Source organism: Magallana gigas, chromosome 10, assembly GCF_963853765.1.
Source record: "Magallana gigas chromosome 10, xbMagGiga1.1, whole genome shotgun sequence".
NCBI lineage: Eukaryota > Metazoa > Mollusca > Bivalvia > Ostreida > Ostreidae > Magallana > Magallana gigas.
In genome coordinates this window covers 20,168,310-20,188,645 of record NC_088862.1, presented here as the reverse complement: position 1 = coordinate 20,188,645, position 20,336 = coordinate 20,168,310, and the positions used below count along the sequence as shown (strand labels likewise).

The 20,336-nt window shown below is 34.9% G+C and overlaps 1 protein-coding gene and 1 long non-coding RNA gene across 4 annotated transcripts in view; both read right to left on the bottom strand.

The window, feature by feature from the left end:
- Window positions 1-9,686, bottom strand: part of LOC105344159 (integrin alpha-9) — a 30,821-nt gene extending 21,135 nt beyond the window's left edge. Inside the window, exons 1-4 of one of the 3 annotated variants that reach the window (XM_066072878.1) lie at window positions 7,164-8,098; window positions 6,916-7,020; window positions 6,036-6,398; window positions 627-760 (exon numbers count right to left, since the gene is read on the bottom strand). In XM_066072878.1, the coding sequence (XP_065928950.1) occupies window positions 627-760; window positions 6,036-6,193 (292 nt within the window). In that variant the 5' untranslated portion in view covers window positions 6,194-6,398; window positions 6,916-7,020; window positions 7,164-8,098. Of the gene's footprint in view, window positions 1-626; window positions 761-6,035; window positions 6,860-6,915; window positions 7,021-7,163; window positions 8,099-9,493 lie in introns of those variants that run through there. The other 2 variants (XM_066072879.1, XM_066072880.1) reach the window with 2 other exon arrangements.
- Window positions 867-6,027, bottom strand: LOC136272067 (uncharacterized). The gene is made up of 2 exons (XR_010709952.1): window positions 5,487-6,027; window positions 867-4,841 (listed from the first exon to the last, which is right to left on the bottom strand). It is a non-coding gene; the product is annotated as an uncharacterized lncRNA (long non-coding RNA).
- Window positions 9,687-20,336: the final 10,650 nt, after the last annotated feature.

Sequence of the window (20,336 nt, the reverse complement as noted above, 5' to 3'; positions counted from 1 at the left end):
TACTTTTGTAAAAAATTATGTGGAAAAATCATCTATATACTACCATGTATGTCCAAATATAATATTTTTGAATATAAATATACAAATCAAAACTTATTAAACATTCAGAAATTTAGACATTGGTCTGCTACCAATACAATTTTGTGAATACAGATAATACAGCAATGATAACTACATATTTCGATTACAGTGTATACAGAACTATTAGTGATTACGTCACTCATATAGGGAGCCACCTTAAATTACTTAATTCTATTTTCAAGACCGAGATATCTATCGGAACAGGTAGAAGCTATTATCATTAATATCGTTATTAATAGTGGCTATTATTAATTATTATTGATTTATTATAATATTATTAAATTATAAAATTACTAAACAAATTAATACATATTGTTTTCATTGCAATAGCATATAGGTTGGACAACTAGTAGAAACTGTAAAGAAAATCAAAGTCCCCCCCCCCCCCCAAACAAAAAAGAACACAGAAAAAAGGAAAAGGATGTATTATAATGCGATTTTGTTTTGAACATTGTTAAGTTTTTTCCCAAAAGTATCAAGAAATGAGGGTAATAACGATAGTTATACATAAAAAATAAAAATGATAAAGTAAAAATATTATTTACTGTCTGGTTTTATCACTATACAAGAAGTCCCATTGGTGTGTAGATTGCTGGGTTGTATCGGACAGTTGTATAATGTCCCGGTCGTATTCTCTGCGGCTTTAAACTTTGTATTTGCCGGTGCCCCGATCAAAATTCTATGTAGAAAAACAACAACAAATTATGTTTTAAAATGTTCAAGGAATGCAGACATTCATAATTTTTTTTATTAAATTTGGCATTTTTTTATTGTTGGGGGGGAGGGGGGGGGGTGCGCGTACCTTTAAATTTAATTAAACTGATTGCCTTATTTTCAATTCCGTTTTTTACATGCCTCCAAAGTGTGGGAGGCTCCTAAATATTCAATTGTTTCTTAATGTCGATTTGAAAATATAAAAAATGTTTGCTGGGAGAAAAAGTGGGGGTGTGGGCCAGCCCCCCTCCCCTGCTACGTGCCTGGTTTATCTTTTATCAAGCATATTTTTTCGTACTTCATCTAGTCTACAAACCTAAGAGAAGATATACACAAGCATTATGAAATTTATTTCAAAGTTTAAAAATGTGTATGTACATGAAATTTATTTGTTTTATGATTAAGAAGCTATTTAAAAGGTTTTGTATCTAGATTAAATATCATTTTGAGGTTTCGAGGTTTAAGATTGAGGTTGAACAAAGGTGTCCAAACTTAAACAAATAAAAATGATATATACTTGTGTATATATTTACATATTCGTGCAGTTTACTCTTGATACATAACAACAATTTTTAAGTATACACACATTTTCTCGTTCTTTTTCTTCGAAAATTGACGTTATCGACAAAAATATAGTATCCCTCTGACGTTCGCTGTATTAATCACTACCACTTCTTTTCAATATGTAATGTTCAAGGGTTATTTGGCTTTGTCCTCTAATAAACGCCAAGTGTACAGAAACTTCCCCTTGAAAGCCTCCTTGGGCCCACAGGCCTTGACGGTAACCTGAGGTCCACAGCCTGTAGACTGACCTGTCAGGGAGTCTAATGTTTGCATTTTAGCCCTCATTTTGGAGTCTTAATCCTAATCCAAGACTCCAATGACTGCTACCCCTGCTCTTATTATTTGATGTTTACAAACATCAATTCACTAAAGGGACAAGAGTCAGAGAAACACCCTAGTGACTTAATTGACCTCAGAAAAAATGTTTCATTACTTTATGGCGAGATTTGTCACCCCGGTCCTCCCGATAAAGCCTGAAACTCTGCCCCATGGCAGTGAAATACACAATTTTAAAAGAGGACATTCAGAACATAATAACAAGGCATTAACTTTATTTCCACGACTGTGAAAGTACGGAAGAAAATATTATAAAATCTTATACATTTTTACTATGTGGTCATATTGGTCCTACCCAAGACGCATATCGCTCGACGACGGGTGCAGACCAGTGGCAATAGAACAGAAGAAGAAGCAACATATTGAATAAAATCAATATGTTATCCTTGTTTAGTTCCTAGAACTGGCATATGGGGCAGAGAACGCATGAAAATATAACATTCGCGATGGTGAGGAGTAACAAAATTTACATCGCATACCGTAATAACATTAAGAAGCACCTGTCAAAGGAACAAGATACGGTATTGGCATTATTTGGCAGCAAAATTTACGCTAATTTCAACGTCTTTGTCCCCGTTATTGATGTTGTGCTAAGTATGATATTAGTTTTTTTAAAAATCCGACAGGCACTAAAATGAAGTCATTTTTCTTTATGACGTCATTAATGAGCGCTAAACATGAAATACTCGTTCAAATGCGTTACAATATGATGTTTTATGAGTATTTTTCATTAAAATTAGACACTTTCACATGCGACAACCACTTTTATAGTTTACGTGCAAGCTCATAATTTCATCATTTATTCATACAATTAAAATGATGTTTGTTGTCACATATGAGCAATATGAATTTAAAAAAAAGATGGAAACGGAAAATGATATTTTACCGATGTCAATAATTTTTTTTTGCTTTTATTAAGTTATTTCAAACAAACTTAAATATTTATTTATTTAATTAAGAGAAACTACACAATTGTACTTTCTCAAAAATAATAATATATAGTTTATTATTTTGTGTAATTTTAAATCTGACTTTTTTCTATAATGTTATTTCCTCCGCTTACGCGGGATGTCATCTAGTTATTTTTATTAGGGGTTTTGATATCAACTGCGTATACTGCAAGTATATTTTATATAAAGGTTCTGGTCCGCTTCTCAATATATATACAAGTATACTTGTACTTGTATTCCGCTTTTTAATCTCATTAATCCAAAACATATATAGTTGTCTTCAGTTTAGCACTCATGTGCATATGGCAGCTATGTAAAAGGATCTGTAAGGTCGATTAAAAAACTACTAATTACTAAAACAATCGCAACAAAAATAATAGTTTTTCATCATTGAATTTTTTGTGAATGGATCCATTAATATTCATACCATGGTCATTCTATTGAGTTGACTTACCATTCTAAACCAGTGCTTAATCATAAAAATACGCGTACAGTAAAATTCTAAATATTTACATTTCCAACTGTGTTTGTCTGTGATAACATTACGAATCAATTTTGAACCCTAAAACCCAATAACTTCATAAAACTTTCGATCGAAGCGTGGTCAAATCTATCATAAAGACCGAATTTGACCACACCCCGACCGAAATTATCACCTCATAATACTCAAAGAATGATTCGTTATTCCTTAAATATAATTATGCTTTAAACTGCTCTACGCGTACATTATGAAATAATGACAACTCATGATATTCTTTCTTTTTTTTTTTTTTTTTTGCAATGACATCAACTCCAGGTCAGATTGCTCTCTTGAGGTATATATCTACCTCTACATGTCCCCTATTCACTCGTAATGATTGTATTTCGTACATAATCATGGAATGTGACCTTGGATATTGATTGTCAAAATGGTCATTGAAAATCATGTTGCAAAAGGAAAACAACTCTTTATTCTTGTACCAGTTTATTACCATAACGAATTGAATTGTTAAGGAAGTTTTGTTTTACATCCATTTATCAATTCGTTTGATTAAAATCTTCGACTGTTTGCAGAGCTACGTTTTCGCTTTGACAAACAGTGCTACCCAAAACTGTTCACTTCCATTCCTACACTGTGCATATAGTATGTTCGTTTTTAAGGGAATCGGTTGATAAAGTTCCTTCCATGATCTTGTCTTAAAGCTTTTGATATAATCTTAATAAGACACTTTAAACATGTTGTTAAAGACATCATTTGTTTGAAGAAACTGAGAGGAGTGTATATGTGTGTGCAAACAACATGTGAAACATGAACAGACCCACTTTGTTTTTTAAAACATCTTTCAAGTCAAGTTCAATGAAAATTTTTAATTGAGGTTGCTTATCAAACTTGCTGACAGTCGAGGACCCCCGTCCCCCTTTTCCCTTACTTTCTTCGAGTTCATTGTTCATACATTTAAAATTAAAAATTGTGATCAGAAAAGTTGTGAAAGCTTTAGAAATATTTTTTGTTTCCTGTACTTTGGTGAATAAAGTAGAAGCCGTAGGGCACTTGTAGTTAACTTTGGTGAATAACCAATGGAAGTCGTAGGGTACTTGTATTTAACTTTGGTGAATAACCAATGGAAGCCATAGGGTACTTATATTTAACTTTGGTAAATGACCAATGGAAGTCGTAGGGTACTTGTATTTAACTTTGGTGAATAACCAATGGAACCCGTAGGGTACTTGTATTTACCTATGGTAAAAGACCAATGGAAGCCGTAGGGTACTTGTATTTACCTTTGGTAAATGACCAATGGAAGCCGTAGGGTACTTGTATTTAACTTTGGTAAATGACCAATGGAAGTTGTAGGGTACTTGTATTTAACTTTGGCGAATAACCAATGGAAGTTGTAGGGTACTTGTATTTAACTGTCTCACTACAACTTGGAATAGTTTCTTAAATCAACAGAAAATTACTTGACTATAAAAGATACAATGTAGCATAATGCATCAGAAGTATATACATGTAAGTCATATGGGCGAAAATATATACAATTTTGTATTTAAATAAGTATAATTTCAAAAGTTCAATGAAATAGGCCGCATGCAGATCTAAATTTGTGATCTGCGGTTCACAAGCCCGAAACTCGTGCACAGATACCGGTATGTTTTTCGCGTAAATATGCATGGCGTCGCGTTTAGAATTTCGACATTTGCTAAAAATGGAACAGTCTTCACCATAAATTTCATGATGTAAATGTTTAAGTCACATATATAAGTTATATACCATTGGATTTGATAAATTCAAGGCTTATTAAATGTTTTGTGCTGTGCATATTTGAAACATGTTTATTTTTTCTCCATTTTATATAAGCTTTCTGATTCTTTATTTCATCATACATACATATATAATCCACCTCTCATATATTTTTTCTTATCTTAGAGACGGATTTGTATAAGCCTTTTGGCTTGTTTCCCAATCTAATTGTACATTATGTCAAATACATGTACTTGCTATTGTAAAATATCAATTAATATTGTTTAAACTTAACACATATTTCGCCCAGTAACGTATTTTGTTCTTTAGATTTTATATAGCGTAAAACTGTTGAGAGATCCAAGAATTACTGAAAGCTATTTTGTATTTTTATTTCCCAAAAAACAAAAAACGTGAAATACTTGTGGCACGTTACAGTATATCAGGCTATCCAAACCTTTTCTTGTTTGAAGAAACCATCAATTTTCTTATTATTTAAACAATAAAAAGCTTTCTTTGGTGATTCATGCAGGATATGAAGGTGGCGACATTGCAGAAAAAATAAATAACCCGCATTAGCGGCAGCGGGTTATGTAATTTTTTTCTGCAATGATCGCTACCTTCATAACCCGCATGAATCATAAAGAAAGCGTTTTATTGTTGATATTTACATCTTTTTAAAAAAAAATAATATAATGATTGTAAAAAGTAAGTTAAATTAACTAAATTTCTGTTAATGTACATCGGTACGTTAGATAAAAGAAACAGCCAAATCGGCAAATGTTTGAGTAAGAAACAACTCAGGAAAACAATTTTCTATTCAAGGTAACTCTTTTCATCCCTGCATGTTTTATGACATTGATTATAAATGTTTTGCACACATTCAATACCACGTAAATGTAGATATCTTTATGACTTCCCAATTTCAAGGAAATAATAATATTTTGTTGTTTAGATTAAATCCTGCATTTTGATTTTTTTTAGATGAATGACTGTACCACTGCATAAGATTACCGCCTTTCACATAAACAGTTTTTCTAATCCTTTTCTTTTAATTTTTGGTTCATTAATATTTAATATATACAGTAGTCATAGGTATAATATATTATATTATCATATCTATCTGGAATAGAGTTTATCAAACAAAGAGTTACATGCAAATTACTTACCTCTCTGTGTCGCCGCTTTTCAGAATCTCCGTGGCATATCCAAATTGTTCAACTGGAGATCCGAAAAAGATCAAAGGCTTCTTAATGTCAACATTGTAGGCCCTCAACGTTTTAAAACAGTTAATGATAAGAAATAAAATCGTCCAACTCAGCTTCATATTGAGGCACACGAACCCTGATGTTAAACATATATCTGTTTAAGGAAGGAATTCCAAACGGTTTGTGTTGTTTTTTGTTCCGGGTTAAACGTTGAGTATATATTCAATAGTTTGTCGTCTCTCGCTTGATTTCATTATACAGCTTCGTTGGTGCTTCCTGATTAGCACAGCCTAACATCTACGTGGTGTGCGTTAACAGGAATTACTTTCAAAATATACAAAATCTATACAAAATTCTCAACTGCAAGGGATCCTATTACACATGGCAGTGATCCGTTTTATACGATAAATCTATTTTTGGAAATCTATACCCAGATTTTGATAATTTTTCAAAAGAACGAGTAAAATTGACACATCCTGAATGGTGGTAATATCTCGTATAGGATTTTTTGTAGAGGAAACAGTGAATTTCCTTTTGTTTTGTGGTCCTATGCTTTTTATGAATGAATATGAAAAGAATGGCTGGGCTAATTAAGAACAATTGACTATATATCTATATGAAGAGAATATCAATGCCAGTATAATAGATCGTACCAATTTTATTGAAATCAGATTCCTTGAGCCGTTCCAGGAGATCGCGTGTGCGGACCAAGAGATCTTATTTTAATTAAGAAGACTAGTTTAGGGCTGATTAGCTAATTTTGATTTTCTAGCATATTCTGTACAAATAATCGATAAAAAATGTTCAGACAGTCTACTATTGTTGTCGTAAGCTTACTTACCTCTGAAAATCGGTGTAAAGTGAAGTAAATGTGATTTGTTACATGTCAAAATGGCGACTCAATATACTTCACTTTCGGTTTGCGTGTTTAAGAGAAGGTCTGAGGCTGTAAACCATTGATATCAGTTGTAATTTTTATATATTAGTATAATGCACCATAAAACATTTTTGTTATATAATTCTTTGCTCTTTCCGGCTTTTATACCCGATGAAATACTTTTAAATTTAAAATCAATGCAATAAGTTTACCTGTAGTGTAGGTGTCCATTCTTAATAATAATTGACGGAGACAGGTCAAACATGTTACTAATTGGACGGCTACAGGTAAGTTCGAAAACAAAAGGACAATTCCTTTGCCAGTAAAGAAACATATTCTATGTTTAAAATCGTGAGAGTGTCACACAAAGAGCGATACAGCAGACAAACACTAATATATACTAGTATCCAATATTATTTATTTATTTCATTATTCAGAATCACGAATCAAAATTAATCCCCTTGATCGTACGAATTACAGTACTCATAACCACGTGCACAAATCACATCAGATTGAATCAGAACGTAGATTGCGACAAACTTCAATACACTATATGAAACTCATTTTCTCACATTCCTAAAGTTTCAAAGTTATAATTCTCGATCATCCGGACCAAAATCCTCCAAGAAAAAGTTCATAAAATAAAACCTTGAACTTCAACAGATACTATCCATTCTTAAAACAAAGAAGGTAGTGCTTTTTAAAAGCCGGACACCAGCTTAGTTTATTCTGTGAGAGAACTGGCTAATCTCTGCTTTACTGCCTCACAGTTTTAGGCTTATATATCCGCACATAGCTCTGCCTTCCGAATTTTCCCATAGAGCAACAAAGCTACAGCTTATTTTACACCATCAAAACATTATCAGTTTATTACCACTACAAACTGAAGGCCAACTGGAATTATTCTTTTTGTTTTTAATTAAAAGTTACATATGAACGAAGAAATGCTCCATGGTCAACAAAATACCCATCATATCTACCGTAAAATTTAAGAGATGATTTTGATAGCCATAAACAATTGTGTTGGCACTGTGTACCCTTATCAAAGAGTTAAACTAATGTACATGTAGCTTTGTCTGGAAACAGGTATAACTTCCCTGAACTTGTCAACAACCGGAAAACAAACAAACACTTCCTCATCGTTGAAATAAAATTGTAAACTTTTCCTGTACTATCTTTTCCCTCCTAAACAAAATTCATGATTCGTCGAGCCTTTTTCCTAAAATACCCCCCCCCCCCCCCAAACACACACACACCACACACCACACACACACAACTTTTTATGTCTAAAGTACCCTACAACTTATACAATCTCAAATATTTACATTCAGTGTAAATTTCCCCCTTTCGATTGCATTGGAAATTTGCAACGTTCAATTTCCTGCATGTGAACACAATAAACCTATTCATGCGTCATTACGTGTTTTGAGTATATTTACAAATGTAAGATTAAATGAAATATTCAAACTTAATACATAACCAATTTGATATACTAAGTATGTACTAATGGAAAATAATCGTTAAATAAAATCTATTCATCAATAAAAAGTTTTTTTTTCGACAAAGTTCCTGGCACCATATGTTTAGTCGCGAGGCGAACTAAATAACATGTTAATATGTCTGTTCCATGTATGTTTCATACACCTGACTAAGAGTGTATATTTAAACAATAATATGCTTACTTTGGTGATTCATTCGGGATATGAAGGTAGCGACATTGCAGAAAAAATACATAACCCGGTTATTTTAATTTTTTCTGCAATGATCGCTACTTCATTACCCGCATGAATCACCAAAGAAAGCGTTTTATTGTTTATATTACAATATCTTTCCTTTAGTTGTAAAATAAAATGATTATGAAAAGTAAGTAAAATTTACTAGATTTTACTAAATTCACTGAAGTACGTTAGCTAAAAAAACCAGCCAAATCGTCTCCTGTGAGACTTTGAGTCTGATATCATCATGATTTTTTGGTGCACTCCTTGACTTTCTTAGGTCGCTGTAGATTTCGACCAATCGACAAACAGGGCGTGTCAATTTCAGTCCCGGCAGTTTCTTACCAGTTTCAGTCGCTGTATATTTATGCCAATCGATAAATGGGGCGTGTAGATTTCAGTCTGGCTGTTTCTATGGAGCTATGAATTGACTATATTAAAGGTCATATGAAACGATTTTTAACACTATGATTTTCTCACATAAATATAAAGCTTGGTATAAACAAATGTTAAAATACGTGATGTAAGATTTTTTTGCCTTTGCATTACTGAGAAATAACCGTAAAAACTGAGCACCTGAAAAAATTCTTCCCCGCTTATCGTTCTTGATTTTGTGGATTTATGACGTCACACAGACCCACCGATGTAAACAATGCATCAAAACTAGTGTAATTATACAGAAGTTTATCGATTAAATTTGAGTAATTTCTGCATACATGAATGTGTCTTTCTTTTCAAATGAGATCATTTGATTTCGTAGTACTGCCTACAGATGACTTAGTTTTAATTGGTAGTTATAATGAATAAATCTAATATTAGCTTCTCACCAGAGTAAAGATCCCGTACTGCAGTGGAAATGCAACGAAAGAAATGCTCCAAGGCAACATTAACAGCTGATTAATGAATTATTCTTATCCTTTTGAAATAGAAACATCATTTTCTTCTTCGGTACGTATAATGATTGAGCTACATTTAAAACCAGGCTGAAGCTAGCAGCCACAAACAGCAGCCATTAAGCCCGTAGAAGCTAGCAGCCAATAAGGAATTTCATCAAAGTACTGAGAGTACTCGAACAGAAAATTATATTTTACTAATTATCGACATATTTTAATTAACATTAAAATGATTAATGCTTAATAATTTGTACGAGCATTGACGACTTCCGAAGCAGTAAAGCTCGCCTGGTTAAGAGTTATAAATGCGTCTTTGTTGGATAGAAATGAATTACGTCTATACGGGTCATACTTTAAGTTATGAAAATAATGTTATCCTAAGTGTAGTCTTATTGATACAAATAGAAAAAAACTATATGCATCGTATAAAGTGATATGCAAACGTATTATGATATAACAGACATGATAAATTAAAGTAAATTAAAAGGCATAAAACGGTACAAATACAATAAAAAACCCAAGCCAATCCACTGTGACAGGATAATTTGTTTACATCGAAGCTGAACATGTGCGTGTTTAAAAATTTATCCTCTGGCCTTTTCACTCCCCCAGAAACAATATCAATCGAAAATTAAAATGACATCGTATTATTACGAATATGAGACAATAGAACACCGAGTATTCTGATTTTATTCTCATAAAAAATTCTCCTATGTCGCAGTCAAAAACAGCGAAAATCATCAAGTGAAATTGGGATTATTTTGTCTCAGCCATGTTTTGACGTGAACCTTCGAAGAATACAACAATGACAATGAAAAACGACGGTTTATCTCACCCGAACTTTGTCATATTTGAGCATTTCAAAATGATATAGGGATGAAAGGCAGGCCATTATCTCTTTTATCTTTGAAGTGTGCATCAAACGGATACCAGGGCCGTGTAGGGGACCTATGGGGCTATTATTTCCCGGTCTCAAATTTGGGCTGTAGGGGTACCACCAAGTGGCTCCCAGGGGTTCTGGCTCATTTCAGGGTTTTATATCTCACTTGAGATTGACCACAAGAACTTGGTAATACTAGGATTAGGTAGAGGACCTCACGAGGTATTCATAATAAGCGATAAAGGGCACCTATGACCCCTACAAGAGTTCGGTTAGCTCACCCGAACTTTGTCATATTTTAGCATTTCACAATGCTATAGGGATGAAAGGCAGGCCATTATCTCTTTTATCTTTGAAGTGTGCATTAAACGGATACCAGGGCAGTGTAGGGGACCTATGGGGCTATTATTTCCCGGTCTCAAATTTGGGCTGTAGGGGTACCACCAAGTGGCTCCCAGGGGTTCTGGCTCATTTCAGGAGTTTATATCTCACTTGAGATTGACCACAAGAACTTGGAAACACAAGGATTAAGTAGAGGACCTCACGAGGTATTCATAATAAGCGTTAAAGGGCACCTATGACCCCTGCAAGGGTGTTGTTAGCTCACCCGAACTTTGTCATATTTGAGCAATTCACAATAATATAGGGGTGAAAGGCGGGGCATTATCTCTTTTATCTTTGAAGTGTGCATCCAACGGATACCAGGGCAGTGTAGGGGACCTAGGGGACTATTATTTCCCGGTCTCAAATTTGGGCTGTAGGGGTACCACCAAGTGGCTCCCGGGGGTTCTGGCTCATTTCAGGAGTTTATATCTCACTTGAGATTGACCACAAGAACTTGGAAACACAAGGATTAAGTAGAGGACCTCAAGGGGTATTCATAATAAGCTTTAAAGGGCGCCTATGACCCCTGCAAGGGTGTTGTTAGCTCACCCGAACTTTGTCATATTTGAGCAATTCACAATGATATAGGGATGAAAGGCGGGGCATTATCTCTTTTATCTTTGAAGTGTGCATCAAACGGATACCAGGGCAGTGTAGGGGACATATGGGGCTATTATTTCTTGGTCTCAAATTTGGGCTGTAGGGGTACCACCAAGTGGCTCCCGGGGGTTCTGGCTCATTTCAGGAGTTTATATCTCACTTGAGATTGACCACAAGAACTTGGAAACACAAGGATTAAGTAGAGGACCTCAAGGGGTATTCATAATAAGCGTTAAAGGGCACCTATGACCCCTGCAAGAGTGTTGTTAGCTCACCCGAACTTTGTCATATTTGAGCAATTCACAATGATATAGGGGTGAAAGGCGGGGCATTATCTCTTTTATCTTTGAAGTGTGCATTAAACGGATACCAGGGCAGTGTAGGGGACCTATGGGGCTATTATTTCTTGGTCTCAAATTTGGGCTGTAGGGGTACCACCAAGTGGCTCCCAGGGGTTCTGGCTCATTTCAGGGTTTTATATCTCACTTGAGATTGACCACAAGAACTTGGTAATACTAGGATTAGGTAGAGGACCTCACGAGGTATTCATAATAAGCGATAAAGGGCACCTATGACCCCTACAAGGGTTCGGTTTGCTCACCCGAACTTTGTCATATTTTAGCATTTCACAATGCTATAGGGATGAAAGGCAGGCCATTATCTCTTTTATCTTTGAAGTGTGCATCAAACGGATACCAGGGCAGTGTAGGGGACCTATGGGGCTATTATTTCCCGGTCTCAAATTTGGGCTGTAGGGGTATCTGGGTTGCCCTGCCCTGGTATCCGTTTAATGCACACTTCAAAGATAAAAGAGACTAGACACGATCTCGTTGCGAGCAACGAGGAGGTCTTCCGTCCAATTTTTAGAATAGGGAATGACCTTACTCTTGATCTTCTTAAACGAAACGTATCCAGAAAAGGAGGCGGAATCTATGAGTGTAACGGGTGAAAGACTATCTATCCCTTTGGTGTCCCTTTTTGAGGGATCAGCTCCTTTTCATTAATTTTAGTGAAAAGGTATTTTTGTGTACCGCTAATAAGTGTTTAGAAATTGGTTACCGTTGTTTGATATATCTGGAAAAAATCGTTTTGTTATCCGGTCCTAAAACTCATTTTAAGGTCCAGATAACAAACAATGAATGGTTGTAAATTGTTAAGCACATCATTTTGAGCATCTTGTTAAATACTGCTTTCCAGATTGAAGATTAAAGTGTTGGACTTCTGACACCTTAAAATCCCTAATTACATAGGAGTGAATGATTACCATGTATTGATGATGTATAGATGTATAGATGAATAACCTTAGAATGAACTTAATTGCCTCTATAACGTATCATAAAATATTTTACAGTAAAATTTTATTATTAAAAGACTTTAGAGCCCCCTCAGCCCCTTATTTGAAGGACCAGCCCCTTTTTTTGATGTCATAAGAGTATTCTTGTCAATTCAAACACATTTTGTTCAACAAGTGTTTACAAATTTTGTACCATTCTCGAGATATCTTGAGAGGATCGTTTTAGGGGCCGACCCTGCAACTCCTTTTAAGGACCGCATAACAAAGAAATTATGGTTGATTATTGTTAAGCTCAATATTTTGATCATCTTTTGTTCAATATTGCTTTTCGAAATTTTCCTCCATTTTGAAATATTGAGCACAAAAGTTTTGGACTTCTGGCCCCTTAAAACCCCTAATTACGTAACATAGGAGTAAATGACTGCCATGTATAGGTAAATAACGTTAGAATGAACATAATTGCTTCTATAACGTATCACAAAATATTTCACAGTAACAAGTAATCATTAAAAGACTTAAGAGCCCCCTCAGCCCCTTATTTGAAGGGCCAACCCCTTTTTCTTGATTTAAATGAAAACTCTAATCAATTCAAACACTTTTTGTTCAACAAGTGCTTACAAATTTTGTACCGTTCTCGAGATATCTTCAGAGGGTCATTTTAGGGGCCGACCCTGTAACTCCTTTTAGGGACTGCATAACAAAGAAATTATGTTTACAAGTTGTTAAGCTCAATATTCTGGGCATCTTTTGTTCAATATTGATTATTAAAATTGTCCTCCATTTTGAGATATTGAGCATCAAAGTTTTGGACTTTTGGCCCCTTAAAACCCCTAATTACGTAACATAGAAGTAAATGATTGCCACGTATAGGTAAATAACGTTAGAATGAACATAATTGCTTCTATAACGTATCACAAAATATTTCACGGTAAAAAGTTAGCATTAAAAGACTTTAGAGCCCCCTCAGCCCCTTATTTGAAGGGCCAACCCCTTTTTCTTGATTTTAAATGAAAGCTCTAATCAATTCAAACACTTTTTGTTCAACAAGTGTTTACAAATTTTGTACCATTCTCGAGATATCTTGAGAGGGTCATTTTAGGGGCCGACCCTGCAACTCCTTTTAAGGACCGCATAACAAAGAAATTATGGTTGATTATTGTTAAACTCATTATTTTGAGCATCTTTTGTTCAATATTGCTTTTCAAAATTTTCCTCCATTTTGAGATATTGAGCATCAAAGTTTTGGACTTTTGGCCCCTTAAAATCCCTAATTACGTAACATAGGAGTAAATGATTGCCATCTCTAGGTATATAACGTTAGAATGAACATAATTGCTTCTATAACTTATCACCAATTTTTTCACAGTGAAAAGTTATCATTAAAAGACTATAAAGCCCCCTTAGCCCCTCATTTGAAGGGCCAGCCCCTTTTTCTTGATGTAACATAAATGCTCTTGACTTTATAAAGATTTTTTGTTCTACATGTTATAACAAAATACAATCGAGGAAAGAGATATTGAAAGAAAACCACGAAAAATCACGACGCTTTTTCAACTGTAATTTTCAAGCTCGGGCGAGCTTCGGCGCTTTTGGTCACAGAAAAATATATATACCACATGTCAGATCTACAACCTTTCGTCTACAATCCCTAAAATTTTGAACTCAATATCTTAAATCGTTTAGGAGTTTACCCCTGGACAAGCCGACCCTCTGAAAATCGTTAAATTGTAAATAACTCAAAACCGGAAGTGACGTCATCATTAAAAAAAATTTCCAATAAGGTTCAGATCATTATCTATCAGACCTGAAAGTTTCGTGTAAATCGGTCAAGTAGTTTTAGAGAAATCGCGTACACAAAATTGGTTGGAAAAAAAAAGAAAAAAAATAATAATAATAGGGAAAAAGAAACCGAACGAAAACAATAAGGTCTTCCGTTGGAAACGGAAGACCTTAATAATGGCCTGCCTTTCATCCCTATAGCATTGTGAAATGCTAAAATATGACAAAGTTCGGGTGAGCTAACCGAACCCTTGTAGGGGTCATGGGTGCCCTTTATCGCTTATTATGAATACCTCGTGAGGTCCTCTACTTAATCCTAGTGTTTGCAAGTTCTTGTGGTCAATCTCAAGTGAGAGATAAAACCCTGAATTGAGCCAGAACCCCTGGGAGCCACTTTGTGGTACCCCTACAGCCCAAATTTGAGACCGGGAAAAAGTAGCCCCATTGGTCCCCTACACTGCCCTGGTATCCGTTTGATGCACACTTCAAAGATTAGGAAGATAATGGACCACTTTTAACCCCTATATCATTCTGAAATGCTTAAATATGACAAAGTTCGGGTGAGCTAACTGGACCCTTGCAGGGGTCATAGGTGCCCTCTATTGCTTATTAGGAATACCTCCTGAGGCCCTCTACCTAATCCTAGTGTTACCAAGTTCTTGTGGTCAATCTCAAGTAAGAGATAAAACCCTGAAATGAGCCAGAACCCCTGGGAGCCACTTGGTGGTACCCCTACAGCCCAAATTTGAGACCGGGAAATAATAGCCCCATTGGTCCCCTACACTGCCCTGGTATCCGTTTAATGCACACTTCAAAGATAAAAGAGATAATGGCCTGCCTTTCATCCCTATAGCATTGTGAAATGCTAAAATATGACAAAGTTCGGGTGAGCTAAACCGACCTTTTTCATTGTCATTGTTGTATTCTTCGAAGGTTCACGTCAAAACATGGCTGAGACAAAATAATCCCAATTTCACTTGATGATTTTCGCTGTTTTTGACTGCGGCATATGATAATTTTTTTTATGAGAATAAAATCACAATGCTGGGTGTTCTATTGTCTCATATTCGTAATAATACGATGTCTTTTTAATTTTCGATTGATGTTGTTTCCGGGGAATGAAAAGGCCCGAAGTTAAATTTTTAAACACACATGTTCAACTTTGATGTAAACAAATTATCTTGCCACACTGGATTGGCTTTGGGTTTTTATTGTTTTTGTATCATTTTATGCCTTTTAATTTACTTTAATTTATCATGTCTTTTATATCATAATACGTTTGCATATCACTTTATACGATGTATATTGTTTTTCTATTTGTATCAATAAGATTACACTTAGGATAACATTATTTTCATAACTTACGACCCGTATAAACGTACTTCATTTCTATCCAACAAAGAGCATTTATAACTCTTATCCAGGCGAGCTTTACTGCTTCGGAAGTCGCCAATGCTCGTACAAATTATTGAGCATTAATCGTTTTGATATGAATTAAAATATGTCGATAATTGAGTAAAATAAAAATGTTTGTTCGAGTACTCTCAGTACTTTGATGAATTTCCTTATTGGCTGCTAGCTTCTACGGTCTTATAGTGGCTGCTGTTAGTGGCTGCTAGCTTCAGCCTGGTACATTTAAAGGGAATATTAAAGCAATATCTTTAGAAAATAATTTGTGTACACGTGTATTAACGTTTTATTAAATTAGATCGCGGAAATATGGCATTTAAGGATTTAGAAATGTATCGGTAAAATAAATCGGTTGTTTGATAAAAATAGTTGTGAACGAATGTGAAGATAATCAACAGATTTTTATTAAGAACAAGCATCAATAATGATAAAAAAAAAAAAAATGCGGAAGAAAGTGAGATAAAAGGGATCTGTGAGTAAACACCGCATATACACGTTTCAAAATCAAAACATTAATTTGAAGAAATTTTTCTTAGACTAAAATAATTTTAAAATGGTAACATACATGTATTTGTGAATTTGAAAGCGAAACAAACAATATAATCGTGAAGCGAATGAGGCACCACGAGTTGTTTAGAAGAAAAAAAATCTTAAAGTAGTCCGAGTATCGCACTACGTCATAATAGCGAGCGCAGCTCGCCGGCGCGCAGCGCCGGCGCGAAGCGAGCTCTACCGGCAAGGCGTGTGTGAATAGAAAATTCGGACTAGTTGCACATTCATTCAACGGATTTTTTTGGCGTCAGTAAATCGGACCAGTAATGCCTTGTTTTAATCGTCCCGGTAATTCCCTATAAATATGGTTTCCCATTTCACACTCTCACGAGAACAAGATAAAAGACCATGTACATAATGCATTGTAAATAAAATAATTCCAATACGTAAGACTAACAGAGTTGTCGTTCCTTCGAGTGACGTCACAATGGATTTCTTGCACATTGATCCCACAGAATTTTTCGGAGTCAGTAAATTTCGACCCACAATGCAATTTATCAATGTCGGACGATCTCACTAGACTTGATTCCTTCTCGCGAGAATCAAAGTTAAACTTTTGAGAAACAGATAAATTGTGTAATTTCAAGAATATCATGCTTTTTAAGTAAACAAAACAGTATATTTCACTTAGTTTTTTTTCAGGGTTTTTTTCAAAGAGACAGACGACACTTGACCGACGTGAACTTTGACGTCACAATAAGGGGAAATTACTCTAAGTAGTTATTGTAAATCTGCTGAAATATAAATACCAAAATCTTCTCAAAATCTTGCAAAGCTAACGAATGGGGACATTTTTTTTTGAATAGGAAATAAAACAGTTGTAACTTGCCCTCATTTGGATGAATGCTCACATTTATTTTATTCACTATACATGTATATTTACAGTAATTTCCAGGAACGTTTTTTAAAAGGGGGCGCGGCAGCATCATTCAAAAAATATTTACAAGCAAAATGAAAAAGAAATTCTCAAAATCAGGGAAATTCTAATCCGGGTAAGGAATGGTGAGTGCGTAATATGCATTTAGCTCTTTAACTGCTCAACGGTATCTTTGTTTTTACATTTATTACATCCTCCCCGGGGGGGGGGGGGGGGTCCAAAACCGTTTTTCTTATATGATCAGCAATTTTTTTTATACGTAAATTACATTTTTTTTTAAACGGGGGGGGGGGGGACTCTATGATAAGTCAATTTTTTATATGTACTAAGTTTAAGAAAAATGTCTGCTACAAGAAAAGAGGAAATAAACTGCAATAAACATTATGTTAAAATCTTTATTATTCAACAACATTGTATCTGAGATAAATTATATTTAAATAAATAAACAATCTTATAAATTCTGAATAATGAAAATTTACTAGAAAATAAGGCATGTTTATATTTTATTTTGCATTCAAATTCAGTTACGTTGATACTTTTATTTTTATTGATTTATCATAATTCATTATTTGATCACATGCTGCGCTCGCCCCAACGGTCGCACCGTAAAACATATTACGGATTTTACAATATTGGTTCGACTTTTACAAAGCGTTTTTGATACCCGGTATTGATTTTGCTCTACATCGCTGTTGTAAACAATGAATGAAATGCTCATAAAAAGTAATTAAGAGTGACTAAATTATTGTGAATATACATAAGTACGTTAGATAAAAGAAATAACCAAGTCTTCTTGTATGCTTTGAGTCTGACATCATGTCGAATTGATTATTTCTAGCAGTCTGTGATATTTCTTAGGTTGCTAAAGGTTTCGATTGATAAACTGGTTATAACTTGCACGTGTATATCGTTACTTTCTATACAGCTATGAATCACAATCGGTTTTCTTTAAAAAATACTTAGCCGGGTATAATTATAGTGCGTCATAGGCGTCGGAACCGGGGGGGGGGGGGGTTGGGGTGGGGTAGGGGGGGGGGGGGCTATGGGGGCTTAGGCCTAACCATTAGGCACATAGCATCATAGAGGGTTTAGCCCCCCCCCCCCCCCTTTTTTTCTCCCAGGAAAGATAATTGTTCCTAAATTTACCTTGAAAAGATGGGAATATTGATATATATTAGATGTTGGAGTCTACTAACCCCCCCCCCCCCACCGGATTAGGAATTTCAAGATTCGGGAAAGAATTATTTTTGGTGGGTAAGAATTTTTTGATAGGAACTATAGGTATATATCCCCCCCCCCCCCCCCACGGATTAGGATTTTCATGATTTTGGGAATTAGTTTTTTTTCTGCTTGTCAAGATTTCTGAGGATTAATCTAGCCCCCACTTTCAATTTGCTTCCGACGCCACTGTACGTGATACACCGGATAAGGACTAAAAACTTTTTATCGTGTTTTTTTACAAGGAAGTCCACACAAACTGTTAGAAACGGAAAGATGTCAAGTGATTAAAAATTATCTGTCAGAGATTACTATTCTATATTTAAAGAATTACGGCTGATACACTGGGATATTATAGGTTTTAATATTATAAGGGACGTACATGTATCAACAGCCAGGCATTCGCGCATACAGGAGGGGGTTTCCTTTCCTTGAAAATTCAAATTTATCTCATTTACATACTAAAATTTTCAAAAATGTGCCTCGTAACCCCAACCCCCCCCCCTCCCTTCGATCAAGAAAGCAAAATTATCCCTCGGAACAAGCCCTTTCTGGAAAATTTTCTTGATCCATGAAAATCAATAACGTATAAAATATTACTCTATAAGGTTGTAACCATCTTGAAAGGAGATTGTTTTAATGTCAAAATGGATATAGCAAAACAGCCACGATGAAATTGTGAAATAGAATTATCAGAGTATACTGTGACCGCGTAATTTTGCACGGTGGTTTCACCGTGCAAAATTCACTGTTTAATTATAACTTTATTTTGAACTTTACTTTTAAAATTCAAAATAAAGTTATAATTAAACAGTGAATTTTGCACGGTGATAATACAATAAAACCCATAACAATGGTAAAATGGTGGCAGGATAAGGGGACGGGTGCGATCAGGCAACAAAAGGTCCTGAAAGTTAAACAATCGAAGTGTTTGCTTCATTAAAAAGAACAATCATTAAATTAGTTTCAAGTTGAATATTTTGTCATTCTTGTTCAAAATATGCACATCTAGTAACTGATCAAGCTTTTCGTACTCTTTATTCTTGGAATTATTATGGAAAACACTGCTGTGGTGTCATTCCTTTGTTCAAGCAGTTTAACCATGTTAACAGTACGAAATTTTTGAGCTTCTTAATATCAGAGCGTTACCAGTGGTTACAGTACTGATATCCTTCAAAATCGGACTGTCTCAGGTAAATAAACAGTGAAATTCAATGGAAGTAAAGGATATAAGCCAAACACTGTCCATTCTGTGAGAGAAAGAACTGATCGAGGCCCGAATTTTGTTTTAAGAATGGACTTCAACAGGTACACCAGTAGACAATGAAAATAGAGCTATTTATAACCACCCCTAACAAAAATGCAGTCCTGAGTAGAATTCTGTTTCTATTGTCTACTTAGTGGACAGGTACAGGTGACTTTTAGGTATAACTTGAACTGCATGATTTTTTTATTCATTCACACAACATGTGTTTTAGTATCGAGATGTCTTCCTCTGATGGAGAAAGCATTTTCTAAAAAATAACTCCGTCAAAATGCAAGGATGATTTTGAAAATCATCCAAACACGGATGGTGTTCTAAGTGACATTCTAGATATGGAGCCCGGGCCAGATTTTGATTTAATTCAGATCTGTGTCTTTTCTGATGTCTCTGATGAAGATATGATTAACGCCAATCAAGAGGTAGAGAGCAATAATAGGTTTTTAAAACCTCTGAATCAGCAGGATTTAGATGATTAATACGGAGTGGTTTTTCTAAAAAAAACGGAGGCAAAGTCAAATC